Raw genomic sequence first — 18529 nt, forward strand, 5'->3', positions numbered from 1 at the left:
TACATAACATTTCACTTACCACATAAACAGAGTAAGGAGAGATGACTGATAGGATGATGGCAAATGATTTGCAGATCCTGAGCACCACTGACAAACACCCAATCTTGTAAAATGTGCGGTAAGTACTGCCGAGTGCTGCTCCGTACGTGTGATTGCGAATCTCGAAAGTGAAAGTAAAAAACAAGTGCGCGTTCATAAGCGATTTCAATGCCCCGCATATAAATAAGGGCTCCCTGATGCCCGCAGTTTATATACAGTATAATTACCCAATGATATAATTGCGACAGAAGATACTAAAGTATATTTTTTCTCCCATTTCGTATCTATTCCCTTTGCGGTTCCATTTTTTATAATGGAAATGGCCTAGCCTTATGAGCAGTTGATTTATGCTAATCGACGTACTGTTATGTTAATAAGTGCCATCATTCGGTTATGTTTATTATATTAATATATTTCAGCGCGTTACAATCATTATATGGCTTGAGTTAAGGTAGCCTATCTTCTGAATTAAACAGTTTATCATACAGATTGAAAGCTTGAATCCCTCTCTCTGTTTATGGGTGTTTGTGCGTGCATGCGGGGGAGGGGTGCGATTTTCAAATAATAGTCGAGTAATACCCAGCGATTTTTGAATATTAATTTTGCTTGGAATGCCCATCCCTAATATTAAGATATAAATGCAAAAATAACAAGTGAAGAAGTGCTGAAAATCCTAAAATGTTTCCCAAGAGCAGAAATGAAACAAAAAAATTGATTGCAAATCAACGAAACACATGGCAAATGATCATATCACTATATTTCTGATCAAATAAAACAAATAAAATAATACATAAAAATAAAATAAAAAATATTCACCTGGATATAGCCTGTTAATAAAATTCTAGAGGGACTAAAAGTGTATTATTTACTTTTCTTGTTGCTTTTCTCTCACTCAGTTTTCATATAATAGCATTTTGGCTATCCCTCTCAAGCTAATCTCCCTGACAAGCTCATTTCAGCCCTAACCTTTTTGCAGATGAAACGAGCTAAATCGTGTCTCATTGTATAACCCTCGTGTGAAGCTCTTGCTAATGATTATTCAATACAAAGTTGAAGGAAACCCACTACAGATGAAGCACCATCACTTTAACTCGCATTTCCACTCCTGAAATCTCCCCTGCCCTTCGGGTGACTTCCACCAAATCTGTTTCACTTAAAAAGACACAAATGAGCAGTCCAGACACCTTAAAAAGTCTCCCTATATTCGCTCTACACCAAATGATCTTAATGATAAACTGAAGCTCACTCTTCCAATGCTTCACGCCAAGTTCGGCATTTCAACAAGAGCGCGTGGCTGTTAGACCGCCTGCAGATATTTATTAGAGCCGTATGAAATTTTCATGCGGTGTGAAGCATTCTCTTTCATCCAGCAGCCTGCTGTCAAGCATGAGGCGGAAGCCGTGGCAGCTCCACACGGGAGGGAGGCAGCGTTTAAGAGCGGGGGGCCATGCCTTCAGGTGACATCATCAAAGACAAGGGTGAGGGGGCGGGAACATCATCAACCCAAATCAGCCAATTAGAAGACTTTGCTTAGCACAACTGTTTGACGAGATGAGAGGCTTTTGGGAGGATGAGTCGAGCCAGAGAACAAAGAACTGTTTTGAACTTTGATAATGGTAAGAAATGTTTCTTGAGCAGCAAATCAGCATATTAGAATGATTTCTGAAGGATCATGTGACACACTGAAGACTGGAGTAATGATGCTGAAAATTCAGCTTTGCATCGCAGGAATAAATTATTTTTTACAATGTATTCAAATAGAAAAGAGTTCATTTAAATTGTAATAATATTTCACAACAGTACTGAATTTTTAATCAAATACATCCAGTGAAAATAAGAGAATTCTTTCAAAAACGTAAAAAAAATCCTATCAACCCATAAACATTTGAACTGTAGTGTATATTAATAGTTTTGAAATTTTTCATGCGGAAGCATTCTCTTTCATCCAGCAGCCTGCTGTCAAGCATGAGGCGGAAGCCGTGGCAGCTCCACACGGGAGGGAGGCAGCGTTTAAGAGCGGGGGGCCATGCCTTCAGGTGACATCATCAAAGACAAGGGTGAGGGGGCGGGAACATCATCAACCCAAATCAGCCAATTAGAAGAAGACTTTGCTTAGCGCAACTGGTTGACGAGATGAGAGGCTTTTGGGATGATGAGTCGAGCCAGAGAACAAAGACGTGAAGTGAATTGCTGTTCTTGTTCTTTTGTACTTTCAACTCATCAAAGAATGCTTAAAAAATCAAATGTATCAGTTTCCACAAAAATATTAAGCAGCGCAACTGTTTTCAAGATTGATAATGGTAAGAAATGTTTCTTGAGCAGTAAATCAGCATATTAGAATGATTTCTGAAGGATCATGTGACACACTGAAGACTGGAGTAATGATGCTGAAAATTCAGCTTTGCATCGCAGGAATAAATTATTTTTTACAATGTATTCAAATAGAAAAGAGTTCATTTAAATTGTAATAATATTTCACAATATTACTGTTTTTACTGGATCTTTGATCAAATGAATGCAGCCTTGGTGAGCATAAGAGACTTCTTTCAAAATTATTAAAAACTCATTTTTGAACAGGATGTGAGTCAAGCCAGAGAACAAAGACATGGATAAGAAGCTTTATCATAAGAAGCTGATCTTAGGTCAGAGTGTGACGTGATCTCTGTTAAACTCATCAAAGGAGAAGAATGAGCGTGTTCCTCCATTCGTCTCTCTCCTCCTGCTATCACTGTCTAATTTGCTCTCCCTCCCGAAGCTCAAGGAGACGTCCTGCCAGTAGTGTGCAGGTCTCTACTGCTGCTCTCCTCTGCCTCTCCTGTCCTTTCATCAAGTCTTAATCAGATCAACAGAATTACAGACAAAAATGTTTTTTTTAACAAAGGCTGTTTTGACTCTACAACAAAGACTAAAAATATGCATCGTGACAATAATTAAACATGCTGAATGCTGCTGACAAAAATATGACGAGAAAAAAACAACACTGCAAGATATTAACAATGTTTATGCACTAGCAATGTTTTCTAAAAGATAAAAAAATGTTTTAAAGAATATTATTGTTTGGAATAATTCAAATGCCTTGAGCTAATCAGTGAATGAACACTGGTAATCTGAATGCATTAAACTGATCAAAAGTGACAGTAGAGACATTTATAATGTTACAAAATAAATGCTTTCCTTTTGAGCTTTCCATTCATCAAGGAATCCTGAAAAAATTTAAAATAAAATGCATCATGGTTTCCCCAAAAATATTAAGCAGCACAACTGTTTTCAACATTGATAATAATCAGAAATGTTTCTTGAGCAGCAAAGCAGCATATTAAAATGATTTCTGAAGGCACCGAAGACTGGAGTAATACTATAAGTGACGTCTTTAAGAAACATAAAAAAAATATATTGATCAAGTAGTGTGTATATAATATATAAATTAGTGCTGTCAAACGATTAATCGTGATTAATTGCATCCAAAAGAAAAGTTTTTGTTTACAAAATATACTGTGTATATTTATTATGTATATATAAATACACAAACATACATGTATATGAGCATACATGTACATTATATACAAATATGAATATTTTCTATATAAACAAAAAAAAATTCTTAAATATATACATTGGTCAAAGACGAAAAAGGGTTTAAGCATGAAAACAATAAGTGTAATATTGCTTTAAATTGCTGTTGTTTTTCCCCCAATTTTTTTTTTAAGTTTTCTGTTTAATTTAATTGTTTTTGTTTTTCTGAGCAAAAAATAAATATCATACACTTGTCGCTGATTTACAGAAGAGACCCACTAAAATGTCATTCAGTGTAACAATCTTGTCAGGCACATTTTCAACAAAAATCAATTTATGATATATTAAAAGACTAATTACTTTCACCCCAAATACTAATTAGTTGTAATTTTACATTTTTTAAATTTCCCACTATCCTAGGTTTTGCCCATTTGTCAGTAATCATTTTTTACTCATTTTAAACACAATAAAATTTAATATGCTCCCTTATTCTTTTATATATTTTAATATGTACATGTCAGAATAAGCATGTTGTTTGAATTTTTACATAAATATTGTGTTACACTGAATGACAATGCAACATTATTTCAACCAAATTTTGACATTTTATCCTCCAAACCTTTTTAAACATTTAATGTGCTTTCTATGGACATAAAATCACTTTTGTAAATTTCCTTTGATGCGGACATCTTAACGTCTTTGACCCACATGCATGTGTGTGTATATTTAACAAATATACACAGTAAACACATATATTACGTAAACAAAAACTTTTATTTTGGATGTGATTAATCGTTATTAATCGTTTGACAGCACTAATATAAATATAATATTACAAATGCATCTGTACAAAATGATGCAAATGCACAATGCTACTTTAAGTTACTTTATTAAAATCAAATATAATTTAATGAGAGTAAAATTGACTGAAATTATGACAGGACACAAATGTAAGGGCCATTTTCATGAAAAGCCAAATATTATGACCATGTCTTTGTTCTCAAGCTTCCCATTCCACTTTTCCTCTCCTCTCCTCTTTTGTAGTTCCTCTTTTCTTGCACCTCTCGCTCTCTTTCATCTCTTCTTTTCTTCCAACTTTTCTTTGTCCTTCTTTCATTCTGTCATTGCCCTTTCCTCTCATTCCCTCCCTTCTTTGAAAAGTCCTTTTAAAAATTGTCCGATGACACAGACAGACGAGATATGATGAACTAACTGGTTTTGGTTTCACTGAAAAATGCCATTTAGGAAAAACCACATGTGGGCGCTCACACACATACACACACACACACACACATTTCTGTCTGGGCCTAAAGAAAGCACAATGACTCACCTTTAGCCAACTACCCATCACAATCACAACCCAAAGGTCAAATACCATGTACCTTCTCCATAAACCACAGAAGTGTGAGAGTATGCGTGTGTGTGTGTGTGTGTGTGTGTGTGTGTGTGTGTGTGTGAGAGAGAGAGAGAGAGAGAGAGAGAGAGAGAGAGAGAGAAAGCTCTTAAACTCCTATGAAAGAAGGTGGAATTCTTGTACTTTGCTTTTCTAATTAGCGCACTAAGATTTAGTATATAGTGTCAGGCCTGTTTTAAATGTGTGTGAGTCACTGGTTCATATTTATTCTCCTCCAGTGCTCTTCTGGTGTCTTCAGCACAAGGGGCTTTTTGTGGACTGTATTGTGACGCCAGACTCTGGCACTCACAGTCAAGCCAGGGCTGAAGGCCAGCTCACACACACACACACACACACACACACACACACACTCCAGATGAATCAGAGCAGAGACGAGTCTGTGCCCAAACACACTCAACCAGCACAACCAAACACACTCCAGCTCAGCACACGGTAAAAGCAAAACCCGAATGGAGCCCATATCACAAAAACACATTGATCAATTACACTGTAAAAATAAGTGTAATTTTAACTGTAACATTTTGTAAAAAACGCTACGGGAAAAAACTGTTAATAGGTTAACAGTAAGTTCCCGTACTATATACAGGGAAAAACTGTAAAATATCTAACCAGACATTTCATGTCATTTTACAGTAAAATGCTGTTAATTTTACCGTTTTTAGAAGTAAAAATAACAAATCAATGTATAATTTACAGTCAAAAACTGTAAACTGATATTCCCAGAATTCCCTGCATGACACTCCACATTTGAAAGTATTTTGTTTAAATAATCGAGTAGTCTCTTGCTTCTCAGAGTTTTCTCCTGGGAGAGAAAAAAACTAATCTTATGTAAGCTACAGTTCAAAAGTTTAGGGTCGGTAAGACTTTTTAATGTTTTCAAACCCCTTCTGTTCATCAAGACTGCATTTATTTGATCAAAAATACAGCAAAATCAGAAATAGTATTACATGTAAATAACGGTTTTCTATCTGAATATATTTTAAAATGTAATTTATTCCTGTGATGCAACACAAAATTATTCTGGCAACCACAGCTGCCCAAATTATTTTGTAAAAACTACAGAATTTTTTTTACAGTGTAGATTTCTTTCATATATTTCCTAGGAGATTAAATGCAGAGTAAAATGAGTAGTCTCTTGCTTCTCAGAGTTTTCTCCTGGGAGAGAAAAAAACTAATCTTATGTAAGCTACAGTTCAAAAGTTTAGGGTCGGTAAGACTTTTTAATGTTTTCAAACCCCTTCTGTTCATCAAGACTGCATTTATTTGATCAAAAATACAGCAAAATCAGAAATAGTATTACATGTAAATAACGGTTTTCTATCTGAATATATTTTAAAATGTAATTTATTCCTGTGATGCAAAGCTGAATTTTCAGCATCATTACTCCAGTCTTCAGTGTCACATGATCCTTCAGAAATCATTCTAATATGCTGATTTGCTGCTCAAGAAACATGTCTTCTTCTTATCAATATTGAAAACAGATATGCTGCTTAATATTTCTTGACACTTAATGAATAGAAAGTTCAAAAGAACAGTATTTATTTAAAATAGAATAAATAGAAATTTTTCTAACATTGAAAATATCTTTGGTGTCACTTTTGATCAATTTAATGCATCCTAATAATTTATTTTTTCAGAGTAAAATTCTTGCCCTCAAACTTTTGAATGAGAGTGTAAAGGTTTAAAAAAAGATCTCAACAATGCCTCAAACTGTGCTCAGATTTGACAAGATACAAAAGTCAATGTCCTCAATATGAGCTCAAACATTTCTCATCAAATTCCTCCAGGACAAAATTCTCCACATTCATCTTATAGGGCTATACTTTTAGGAGTTGTAGGAGAAACATCTAAGACAAATTCAATACTTAAATGAAACCTGAAAATACAATTACATCCTGAGATACTGTATGAAGAGCAACCACTGAGCAATGAAAATCTCCTCTGGGAAGAAACAAATGCAAGTATAAACATTTCACCTCTTCGGGACGTGTTAAGAGCTCATAACCTCTTTTTCAAATACTTCAGAAAGTGGCACTCATGAAAACTGAAGAGGAAGTAAAACACAATCAAGCGATTCTACTGTATATACTCTACATGTTTGTGCCAGTTCAAGACTTTATTGCTTAGGTTAAATGTCATCAAAAATGCAATAATGACTTATCTAACTACAAATAATCTATATATTAAATATCATTCTTGCATTTCATATTCTAACAATTGAACGGTGTGAAATATCACAGCAGTATAATAACACTGTTTATTCATTTAAAGTGATCAGCTTTAAACATAACACATAGGATTCAGTGACTTATGCCCACATACCTGACTGAATCCACCTAGATGGAATGAAATGTAAATCCTGAAAATGTATACAAGAAATGTCAAGAAAAACATTATGCAGTGAACAAATATGTCTGGTGCACAGTTCACCGAACCAGCCGCTCCACACATGCTGCTGTCTTTCTTACCTGGTGCTGGATTATATGATCTGAACTGTACTGAAGGAATGAAAGGGTGAGAACTGGGTCTCTGAACCAAGTCCATCCTTACAGTAGAGGCACGCTGACCCCAGAACAGTTACCCACTGTCTCACTGGCCAAAGTGCCAAGGTCAAAGACTGACCTTCCCGCACAAAAATAACCACCTAATGAGTGTGTGTGTGTGTGTGTTTAATGGCTTCTTAGTTCCCATCAATATCTGCATTAGCTGCACAGGATTGGTCAAAATTGGTCCCTATTTTTGCCTTGTTCGTCAGCAAGCTATCTGAACATCATTAAAACAAGATACATTTACTTGAGAAGCAAAATTGCATAATATATGAAGACTTGTTTTCATATATATTTTCACAATTTTATTTTGTAATAATAACAATAACAATAATAATTTATATCTTTTACCTCAATATGCAATACACTACAATGCTTTTAACATATTTTAATTACTTGATATTGTTGTCTTGTTTTCCAGTAAAAATACGTACACATATATGAACAAGATATGCTTACTTAATATATTACGCAAAATTGCATAATATATTAAAAAGGTCTTTTTTTTTCTTCGCTAGATCTCATTCTTATAACAAGATTACATATTTAAAAATATCAACAAAAAAAAAATACAATTAAGTTTCGTTAAAATTATTACATTTCAAAGTATGCAAAAGTTGTGCAAATTTAAAAAGATAATAATTATTATTTTATATACAAAAGATTAAACAAATATTTTTTTAATTACATTTAATTTGAAATAAAATAGTTTTAATAAAAAATATATATATTTTTTATATTCTTGTTATAAGCTTAAAATATAGTGAAGAACAAGGGAAAAATGCATTTCTTAATACATGACGCAATTTTGCATAATATATTAAGCAAATATATCCTATTCAATGTTTATGATGTTTACGCATGTTTACTGTAAAACAAGAAAAAAATACGAATTAAAAAAATATGTGATAAGAATTGCGGTTTACAACATGTCAGGTTAAAGGATATTACTTTTAAACATATGCCTCGAACCCTTTTCGTCCAGTTGTTTTTGATTGCAAAACCCTAAAGCCGCCTAATTATACCCAATTAGTTGAATAGTCATTCTGACAAACCACAGACTAGTTCATTTTGAAAATATGTAGTTTTGCACATCTCTGCTCTGTACCTCTCCTGCATCTCTCTCTCTCTCGCTCTCTCTTTGATGTTAACTAAGGCTGTCTGCCTCTGTAGCATGTGCCAGGCTGAGGTTAAGTAGATGAAATATGCTGACATAAAATCAGGCAAACAGCTTTAGCACAGCACACACGGAACAGTGACTGGTTATATCAAAGTCCCTTTAACAGAGCACATCAAAACGCCTCTGGACGTAGCCATGAACCAAAAGAGACCTCGGAGGAAAAGGAGGGAACAGAAAAAGAGAGAGATTTGTCATCACTTTTCCAACTAAATAACTCTTAAAACTCTGCTTGTGTCAAGCCGTCCGCGTGCGAACGCTGGCGTTATGCTATAAAAGCGGCATGGATCTTTTATTCAGCCGAATAAAAGAATCAGGCCATTCCGAGGGTCTTATTATCATGCCTTTCCCAACATCCTCTCAATCCCGCTTCCGTAATTCTTCTATCTTTATCTCTCACACCTTCTGTACCTCTCACCTTTCCATCTCACAGCTCACACTTGCTCTCTTACTTCTCTTTTCTCCCAGTAATGGGGTTTGGTGCTGTAGAAGATTGAGGGGGGATGTTTTGTGTGTGTGTTTGTTGTGGGTGGTCCGAGCCGTGCCTCGCCGCTCTGGTCAGCCTGAGTCTAATTGCCGGTGTTGTGGTGCTAAAGTCATCCGGAGAGCCGTGTGGAGCCAGTGGGGGAAAATTGAACAAGCATCACCCGTCAGGAGTGCTTCCACTCAGAGAAGCTGTCAGCCTGCCCTGTTTACCTGCTACACAATTATCATCCGCCCCTGGGGAACCCTATGGAACAACACATGCATCCTCTGGGGGACAAAGAGGGGCCACGGGGGAAGCATGATGGTCGAATATCGCAGAGGGAGATCGCTGACTGAATCTTGTTGTGTGTTAGCGGCTGGAAGTAAATTAAGCATACAAAAGTCTGACAGGTTACGATATGTGCAACAGAGACATGCAAAGCCGTGAGGGTGAAAGAATAAGGGCCGGCTCACGCACAACGTGTTTTTGCATTCCACCACAATTTTTATTGTCTGTTTCATTAACTGTTTAATTGTTTTTCTATGCTAACATGCATTAAATGGATGCCTTTGACAGATTTGCTGAAATTCTTCGCATTTTTAAGTAATTTTCGACTGCTGTTTTGCTATTTTCTGCTGTCCGTTATTTCTGGAGCAAGCCTCATAAAAGTGAATCTCGAGACCTTTGCAATCTTTTTTGTTTCCTTCTGATACACCCGTGCTGGCACAATGATTCAGAATGCAAACGGGCTAATTTTGAGCTACAGGCAAAAAAAGTGAAAAATGTCAATTTTGGTCGAATTTGAGTTTTTCACAAAATTGAGCCCTCGTCTAGCGATCCCAATATTCCAAATAGTAATTCAACCTCTAAAATGATCTTTATTTGTATGTTTTCTGAGAGGTGTACCTTTTTCTCTGCTCGCTTCTTGTCGACTGCTGCTTCCCCTCTGCACAAGTTTAACATCGTAAAGCGCAGCATTCCAGCTTTGTGAATATTCATAGCGAATTCTCGATGGCATGAGTCTGAACCCATGAAATGTGATGTTCAAACCCATGCTGATGTAAACAAAACGATCGCGCTGACTGACATCTGAAGTGTGCGCAAAAAGACGGTATTTCAAAATATCTGTTATGTCTTAAGTGAACATTTGGTCAACTGTTGGGGAAAAACATCTGATGTGCAACATTATATCTGTGCATTACAGTAGGTCTTAATATACAGGCCGTATGTCTCAATAATGTTAATCTAACAATAAAAGAAAAGAGGGAATCACTTACTGATTTTTTTTAATTAAGTATTTTTTTAAATAATTATTAACTTTATTAAAATAATTATTAACTATTATATATATATATATATATATATATATATATATATAGAATAATTATTTGATGGACGTCTCCTGGAACTTGTCGGAAGCGCTGCCTGCTGTCTTGGTCCACCGCACCTGCAGGGGGCGACATTCAGAGACTCTTGAGCTAATAATAAACATGCAAAACAATTTCATTTCAGCGCATGTTTTACATTTAGATATTTCAATCAATCAATCAATGATTCAGATGTTGAATTAAAAGAATCACTTAGCATTTGGTCTCTCTTTTGCTTATATTTGATTGTGACCAAGAAAATATGAAGCATCTAAACAATCATGTTATGTCAAAATTTGTCTTTGTTTTAAGAAACTGAAACTGAAAAAACAAAAAAAAAGTTGCAGATTTTCAATGAGGTCTCAGACTTTCCTGTATTTGTATATTTAGATCAATAAAAAGTGTCATGTCTTAAATGTATAAATGTATTTTTTAACATTCAAATATTTTAAAGTAACAAAATCAAAGCTTGGAATATAATCATCAAAATAAGAAAACATCATAATATAAATGTATAGTCCATGAAAAGATATGTCTTAAAAAAAGATTAAATCTCATTTATTAAGTAAATACCTTTTTATATTAAAATATTGATTAAACATACTGTATATGTTAAATTTATAAAATATAAACATATGAGGAAAAGTCACAGAATCTCAGACTTAATATGTGCATACACACCCACTGATACATCTATAAATAATAACCATGTAAACGCAGAAAGATTTCATTTCTTTTCTCTTACAAAGTAATAACTGAATGTAGAGTTAAAAGTGCAAAAAATGTACAGAGACGTATAAAAAGTCCGGTCACAAAGATAATCAAGATCAGTGGGACTCAACAAGTTTAGTGTTCAGACTATCTGTAATCAGAGTCTCATCCATCTCAATCATTCTTTTGACTCCTTCAAACAATCTTTGCATTGAGTATGTAAGGTCAAGTGAAAATCACAAACTAAAGCCTGTGTAATCTCCTACACTTCTCCACCTCTGGACATCAGTAAGCTGCTTGCATTATTACCCGGGGTCACCTCTGAACAGGGTGAGCAGCCGATTGTAGTTGGACGTACGTGCAAAGGATTATGGGATTACACCGACCTGTGTAAACGACAAGCTTTGTGTTTATTCAGGTTTATTTGCCTGTGGATTTGGGACACAGCTGCTGTTCATTTATCAGGTGTGGTGGGTGAGAAATTAACACAGAGGAAGGGAGAGAGAGAGCCCCTGCTGGGAGTAACCTATCCTCTCGGTGGAAAAGGACAGAAAAGCTGGTCAAAAGCTGTTTGATGGGGCAAAATCATTAAAAAGTTGTGCCACTTTCTTGTGTAGATTGTAGCATATAGTCCTGCTCAAGCTACAACTCAGAACCGACCCACAAAGTGAGGAACTGCTCTTACAACTTGTGGTGTGTCATTAAAGTTTACACCCCTGGATCTTGATGCATCGTTTTTTTCTATCTGGAGCATCAGTGAGCGTTTGAACCTTTTGTAATAGTTGTGTATTTAAAACAGCATTCTTCCATCTTAGAAACATCCAAACAAACTTCCATCTGATGCAGAAAAGCTAGTTCATGCATTCATGACCTCTAGACTGGACTATTGTAATGCACTGCTAGGTGGTTGTCCTGCATCTTCAATAAACATGCTACAGGTGGTCCAAAATGCAGCGGCTAGAGTCCTTCATGGTAAAAACAACTGTTTATTGTAATTAGTGATAGGACTGTACATTATGTCTTAAATGTTCGTATTGTCTGACTTCAAAAGGCTCAAAGCAGTTTGTTAGGAACTGTTTTTCTTCGCGGAAGCTTTGCGTAAGAGCTATTAAAATATTTAAACTCAAGTCAATATTTCGTGTCTAATTTAGTTGAGACAAGTAGCCGTGTAATAAGCGGGATAATGTACATCCAGCCGGTTGTTATCTCGTGTCGGGGTCTTGTATCAGCCTGAAGGGGTTTATTCTGAGATAACAACCGGCTGGATGTACATTATCCCGTACTTTTTTTTTTTGATATGTAAACTTTTGAACGGGGTCATTTTTATGAATTCAACTATTATTTTCTCCTGTGGACTATATGTAAATGTCTTTTATGTGAAATATCTTGACCTGAAATATCAGGTCAATACTAAATAAAAAAATTACATGCATTTTGTATGATTAACATTAATTCATATTATTACACAGCTCTGTGGAATACTTGATTCTGATTGGTCAATCGTGCCATCCAGCGGTATGTTACACGAGATAACAACCGGCTGGATGTACATTATCCCTTACTTAATAAACGATTAAACAAGATTTTTGAAGCATGTTTTACAAGAAAATACTACTTTAGTTTTTCTACCGCAAAATTTCATGTTTAATTCAATGCGCTAATTGCTGTTTCTTTGTAATTAATTGTGAAATTTACTAGCAATTTCCAAATTCATATACATTTTCCAACACCAATTTTTTTTCAGCGTACCTTAGTTAAAGTTAATTAATTTTAATTCAATTGAACCTTGCTGTAAAGTGTTAGCATATTTTCAATATGTAATATATACAGTATATATACTGAATTATATTATATAATGTATAATATACACACATATTAAAAATATTACAACATTTAAAAATATGCTAACACTTTACAGTAAGGTTCAATATATATAACATATATAATATTTAATATAACAAATTAACACATCTATCTATCTATCTATCTATCTATCTATCTATCTATCCATCTATCTATCTATCCATCTATCCATTCTCCAAACTGCTTCTCTGTAGGGTCCATGGACTAATGAAGGCAAAATGATAATTAAAAATATTGGAAAAACTTCTTACAGCTACTGGATACATACATTTTTGTATATATATTTACATACAGTATTTTTTTAACTTTCTATAATGAGAAAAGTTGCTACTGTAGGTCACAGCACCCTTTCAATTCAAGTGCAGTAGTGAGCTGAACCTCTGAAAGTGTTGATGCCTATATCAGGATCCACCATTGGTTGTGAATGTTCAAAAAATGTCCTGTTTGTTTCCTCAGCAGCCCAAAACTCTGCCATCATCGTGTTGATTCATCGTGGCTCTCAAAGGGCCGGCGCTGGCAGATGTAAGACAGATGGCGCTGGATAGGCTATCATTACAGCGGCCTCAGACGGCTCACTTACAGCAACGCAAAGTCACAGTGGCACAGAAACTTTCAAAGTCTCAGTGATACGAAGAGAAGAGCGTCAGAGACAGAAAGGAGAGGACGGCTGATGGTAACAGACACCGGAATGCTCCAGCTACAGGACACACAACAGGGGACGAAGAAATTGGTCATGAAACAGATGAACCAGTGAAAGAGACAACGCTGCCCTTCTCGACATCACCGTGTTTAACTGCTCCAGAGATCCCAATAGACTGTACAAAACCTGTCTGTCTGTCTCCCTCTGTCTTCACTCAATCTTTTCTGTCTGCTCTTGGGAAAGAAATCCCATGAGTCTCTGTTAGCTGTATGCTAGCGTTATTCATCTGTCTCTACTGCAAAATCAGGCTCACAATATGCTCTGATATGCTTTCTGAATCCCATCTTTCCATTTTGATAGAAATTAATTTGGTTCTGTTTGCTCAGACCAAGAGCAGGGTTATCACCATTAACTAAAACTAAAAGTAAAACCACAATCAATCAATCAATAAAAATTCATTACTTATATTTCAATACAATTAATATTAACTAAAATAAAATATTTTAAAAACTTCTTTATATTATTTCAGCTAGTTTCCAAGGCAACATTTCTCATTTTCTTAAAGTTTAACTTGAAGTACTAAAATAACTCAAACTAAATTATTTAAAATTAATAAAAAAAACCTATACAGACATACTTTATTAACAATAATAATAATAATAATAATAATAATAAATGACAACAATTACTAAAACTTTAATTACTCAAAAATTAAAATGAAAACTAAAAAAATAGAGAAATAAAATCTAATTCAAAATATTAACAAAAGCTATAGTATGCTACGATATATATCAATGAGACTACAACACTGACCAAGGAACAGTCATAACTAAATGATCTGGCTGCATAAATCATCTTTCTACACTGATGGTCATTCAAAATAAGCTATGTGTTTTGTAGGAACCAAATATTTGCAATCAACATTTAAAAACAAATAATCCAATATAGTTGATTTTATTATAGTAAGTTTACTCACAAAGCTGACAAAAAGGTCCATAATGAAGCTGCAACAGGCAGCAAAATGAGGAATTTTAGTTTTTAGCTTTAGATATGACATTCGATAAAGGTCAAAATAAATTAGGAGAAAACATAATATAGAGCAATTAGGATTCAATTTCTCATTGTACTCCAAAAAAAACTCTTAAAAACAAAGGGGTTTTGCAGCAATGCCACAGAACCACTATTTTGGGTTCTCTAAAGAAGCTTTATATGAAAATGAACCATTTTTTATTAGTGTGAAGAACGTTTTAATAATCAAAAGAACCTTTTTTTCACTATTAAAGGGGTCATATGATGCGATTTCAAGTTTTCCTTTCTCTTTGGAGTGTTACAAGCTGATTGTGCATAGATAAATGCCAATGAAGAACCTTTATTTATTTTTTTAAGATTGAGGTCATTTTCTCTGTAATTTTTACCTAGGTTGTGTGAGGAAAAATAGTTTCATGCTGGACTGAAATCATAAAGTACATTTACCTGACGTCCTCAGGGAAAGCTTCTCGCGTCCGAAGAGAGCTTTTATCATCCCACTCCCATTTTTCCAAACCTTCTCTCTCTCGCTCTGCTTCAGGTTTTCTCTTCCCGCCTATCCTATAACTGCCTCTATAAATTAAGTTCTCTGCGAGTGACACCAATTCAAGTCAAGCATCCGCAAAGAGACGTTTATTGCTTAATGCCTGTCAAGCCTGCTTAAATCTGGGCGGCTGTGGTCCTCTTCAGCGCTAGCACTGGTTTATTGCTACTGTAAGCGCATTTAATGCTCATTGCCGGGCTTTTTATGTTTGAGCATGTTAAATCGGTGAAGAGTGATTACTACACACAAAAGCTCAATGTTTGCAGCTTAGCTTTAAACTGGCTATTACTCTAAAATCTTGTGTCTCCCTCTCTCACTCACTCTAGCTCTCGCTCTCTCAGTTCAATTTTGTGCTTTATTGGCATGACAGAAACTGTCCGTTTGTATTGCTAAAGTGTTGCAAAACCAGCAAAATAAATAAGGTAAAATGTACAATTAGCCTAAAAGGTGTTCGCTATTTATTCGGTAAGTAGCTGTGCAATACTCAGGATAATTATGGGTCATTACTGCCAAATAAATACAGACATTGAGCAGGATCCCACTGTGAAGCTCCTGCAGCTCTTTACTAAGCAAAAATTGGAGTTAGATCAGTTTAAACGGTGGGATTTCAGTTAATTTTTACTGGGACACAAAGCACATATAACATCATACACAAAGTGCAATAGTCTATATAATGTAAGTGTATTGGCATTTCATGCGATGTACAGAGACAATATAATCAATACAGGGAATCTGATCATAATTAATACATTCCCTTAATTCTGTAAATAATGTAATAATTAAACATTATATACATTTTGTATATAATTATTACAATATAAAAAATATTACATTAAATATAAATATTACTAAATTACACTACCGTTCAAAAGTCTGAGGTCAGTAAGAAATACTTTTCTTCAGAGCAAAGATGCATTACATTGATCAAAAGTGACAGTAAAGACATTTATAATGTTACAAAAAAAATTATATTTCATATAAATGTCATTCTTTTGAGCTTTCTATTCATCAAAGAATCCTGAAAAGAAAAATGTATCATGGTTTCCACAAATATATTAAGCAGCACAACTGTTTTCATCATTGATAATATAATATATATAATAATAAACATAATATAATAATAAAAAATAAAAAAAATTATTTCTGAAGGATCATGTGACACTAAAGACTGGAATAATGATGCTGAAAAGTCAGCTTTGCACTACAGGAATAAATTAAATAGAAAACATTTATTTTTAAATTTTAATAATATTTCACAATATTACGATTTTCAAATGCAGTGAGCATATGAATGCAATGAGTGAACTTTCTAGTGAGTCTTCAGAAACATCTTACCATCACCAAACAATTGAACGGTATTTTTTGTAAGTGTCATAAATATCAATTTAATTATAATTACATTAAACTAGAGACCTAAATGTTAAGTCTTGTGTTACTTCAGTAGATTTTGTAATGCAAGCATCCTCTGAGCACATGACTTTCCGTAACATCAACAGATCCAGATAACAGACACTCCCACCCTAGTAATAATTATAAAGCGTGCAATTACATCCAAATCCGTACATGAATTCACAGATGTCCTGTGCTAATATTTAGAAAACTAAATCCATTTGAGTGCTAAAAGCAAGCCTGAGGAGAAACATAAAACAGCAGGAGAGAAAGAAGACCAAAGCAGTGTCAGATTTTGCCGGCTCATCTCCCGTTCTGAACTGCACCTCTGTTCACTGAAATCAATCCTAATCAAATAACACGCAGCGCTGCGGAGTATTTAAACCTCTCTATATGTTACACAAACAGCAGCTTTATTAAACTTCCCACGCCGAGCGTAATAAATGAGAGTGTAAAGTGTGAGGTGGCTTTTTCTGCTCCTGGACACAATGAGGGCAGAAATACATCTGCTGCACGTGGGATGTACAAAGCGTTAGTCCTTCTGTGGCCTGATGCTGCACACCTTCAAGATCACACTTCTGTCCTCCAAACAAGCCAACAGAAAGCAACCGCCATGTTTACATGCACATTTTATGAAGAGAAGTTGTTCACTCCAAAATGAAAATGTTGTTATCATTTACAATGTCATTTGAATTTCATATTATTTTCAGTCTTCTGTGAAAAACAAAATATGTTGGAATATCTTGGAAATGGAAAGGGACCTAAAAAGCATCATAAAATAGCCCATGCGACTCCTGCGCTTTATTCCAAGTCTTCTGAAACCATGCGAGAGCTTATTCTGTTATGATACTCCCCTCTGCAGTAGTGCTCAAATCTGGGTCACATGACACGTGAGAACCTTCAATGGCATCAAACTTGGTGCAACACATTTAAAAGCCCCATTTTTAAATGTATATTGTGGTTCGGCCATCATTTGAAAATTTGTATGATATAATGTATAAATGTATCAAAAATTATTTATTTTAAAATATGAATTACCATCTTTTTTTACAGTTTTTTAACTAAAATTAATACAAAGTATTAAAGGGGTCATATGATGTTGCTAAAAAGAACATTATTTTGTGTATTTGGTGTAATGAAATGTGTTTATGCGGTTTAAAGTTCAAAAAACACATTATTTTCCACATACTGTACATTATTGTTTCTCCTCTATGCCCCGCCTTTCTGAAACGCGTCAATTTTTACAAAGCTCATTGTTCTGAAAAGCAAGGTGTGCTGTGATTGGACAGCTATCCAGTGCGTTGTGATTGGCCGAATACCTCAAGCATGAGACGGAAATGTTACGCCCCTCACATACTGTTGATGCCGTGTCCTGGCCGGAGCGACGAGACAAAAACATTAAAAACCCATTATAAAGGAGGCATTTGTTGCATCCAGTGGGGACATAATTACAGATTATAATGACTTATACTGTCTTTTTACGCGTTGCGTTGCATCGCGCCACATAAACATAAAACCATGTCTGCATTTGTAATCGGAGAAATGACAAACAACAAGCACATTGCTCAGAACTCGCGTTTGAATCGTCAGTGGCAAATCCTTTAAATATAAAAAAACGTACTTACAGTCTGTGAGTCAGAACAGCCAGCATTGCAATCTGCTCTACCAGGATCAGGAAACAGTCCTCCATAAAATGCGCTGCACACACCTGAATATTTGGGTTGAACTGTTCTGGAACAGTGTTGTAAATACAACTTAACCACTGATTTGTAGTCGTGTCCTCTTTTGGAAGACCAAACAAAGTAGTTTCGCTTCCACAACGAAGCACACAGCG

At 35.0% G+C, this 18529-nt stretch overlaps 2 protein-coding genes across 2 annotated transcripts in view; both read right to left on the reverse strand.

Moving 5' to 3' along the window:
* The window catches only part of LOC107734261 (MAM domain-containing glycosylphosphatidylinositol anchor protein 1-like), a 137172-nt gene extending 126963 nt beyond the window's left edge, over window positions 1-10209 (reverse strand). Inside the window, exon 1 of the mRNA XM_016546175.1 lies at window positions 10062-10209. Coding sequence (XP_016401661.1) covers window positions 10062-10209 — 148 coding nt within the window. The remainder of the gene's footprint in view (window positions 1-10061) is intronic.
* Window positions 10210-10539: 330 nt separating this feature from the next.
* The window catches only part of LOC107734262 (MAM domain-containing glycosylphosphatidylinositol anchor protein 1-like), a 71960-nt gene continuing 63970 nt past the window's right edge, over window positions 10540-18529 (reverse strand). The window contains exon 3 of the mRNA XM_016546176.1: window positions 10540-10602. Within this exon, the coding sequence (XP_016401662.1) occupies window positions 10540-10602 (63 nt within the window). The remainder of the gene's footprint in view (window positions 10603-18529) is intronic.

This window comes from Sinocyclocheilus rhinocerous, unplaced genomic scaffold, assembly GCF_001515625.1.
Source record: "Sinocyclocheilus rhinocerous isolate Xijiao unplaced genomic scaffold, SAMN03320098_v1.1 scaffold730, whole genome shotgun sequence".
Classification (NCBI taxonomy): domain Eukaryota; kingdom Metazoa; phylum Chordata; class Actinopteri; order Cypriniformes; family Cyprinidae; genus Sinocyclocheilus; species Sinocyclocheilus rhinocerous.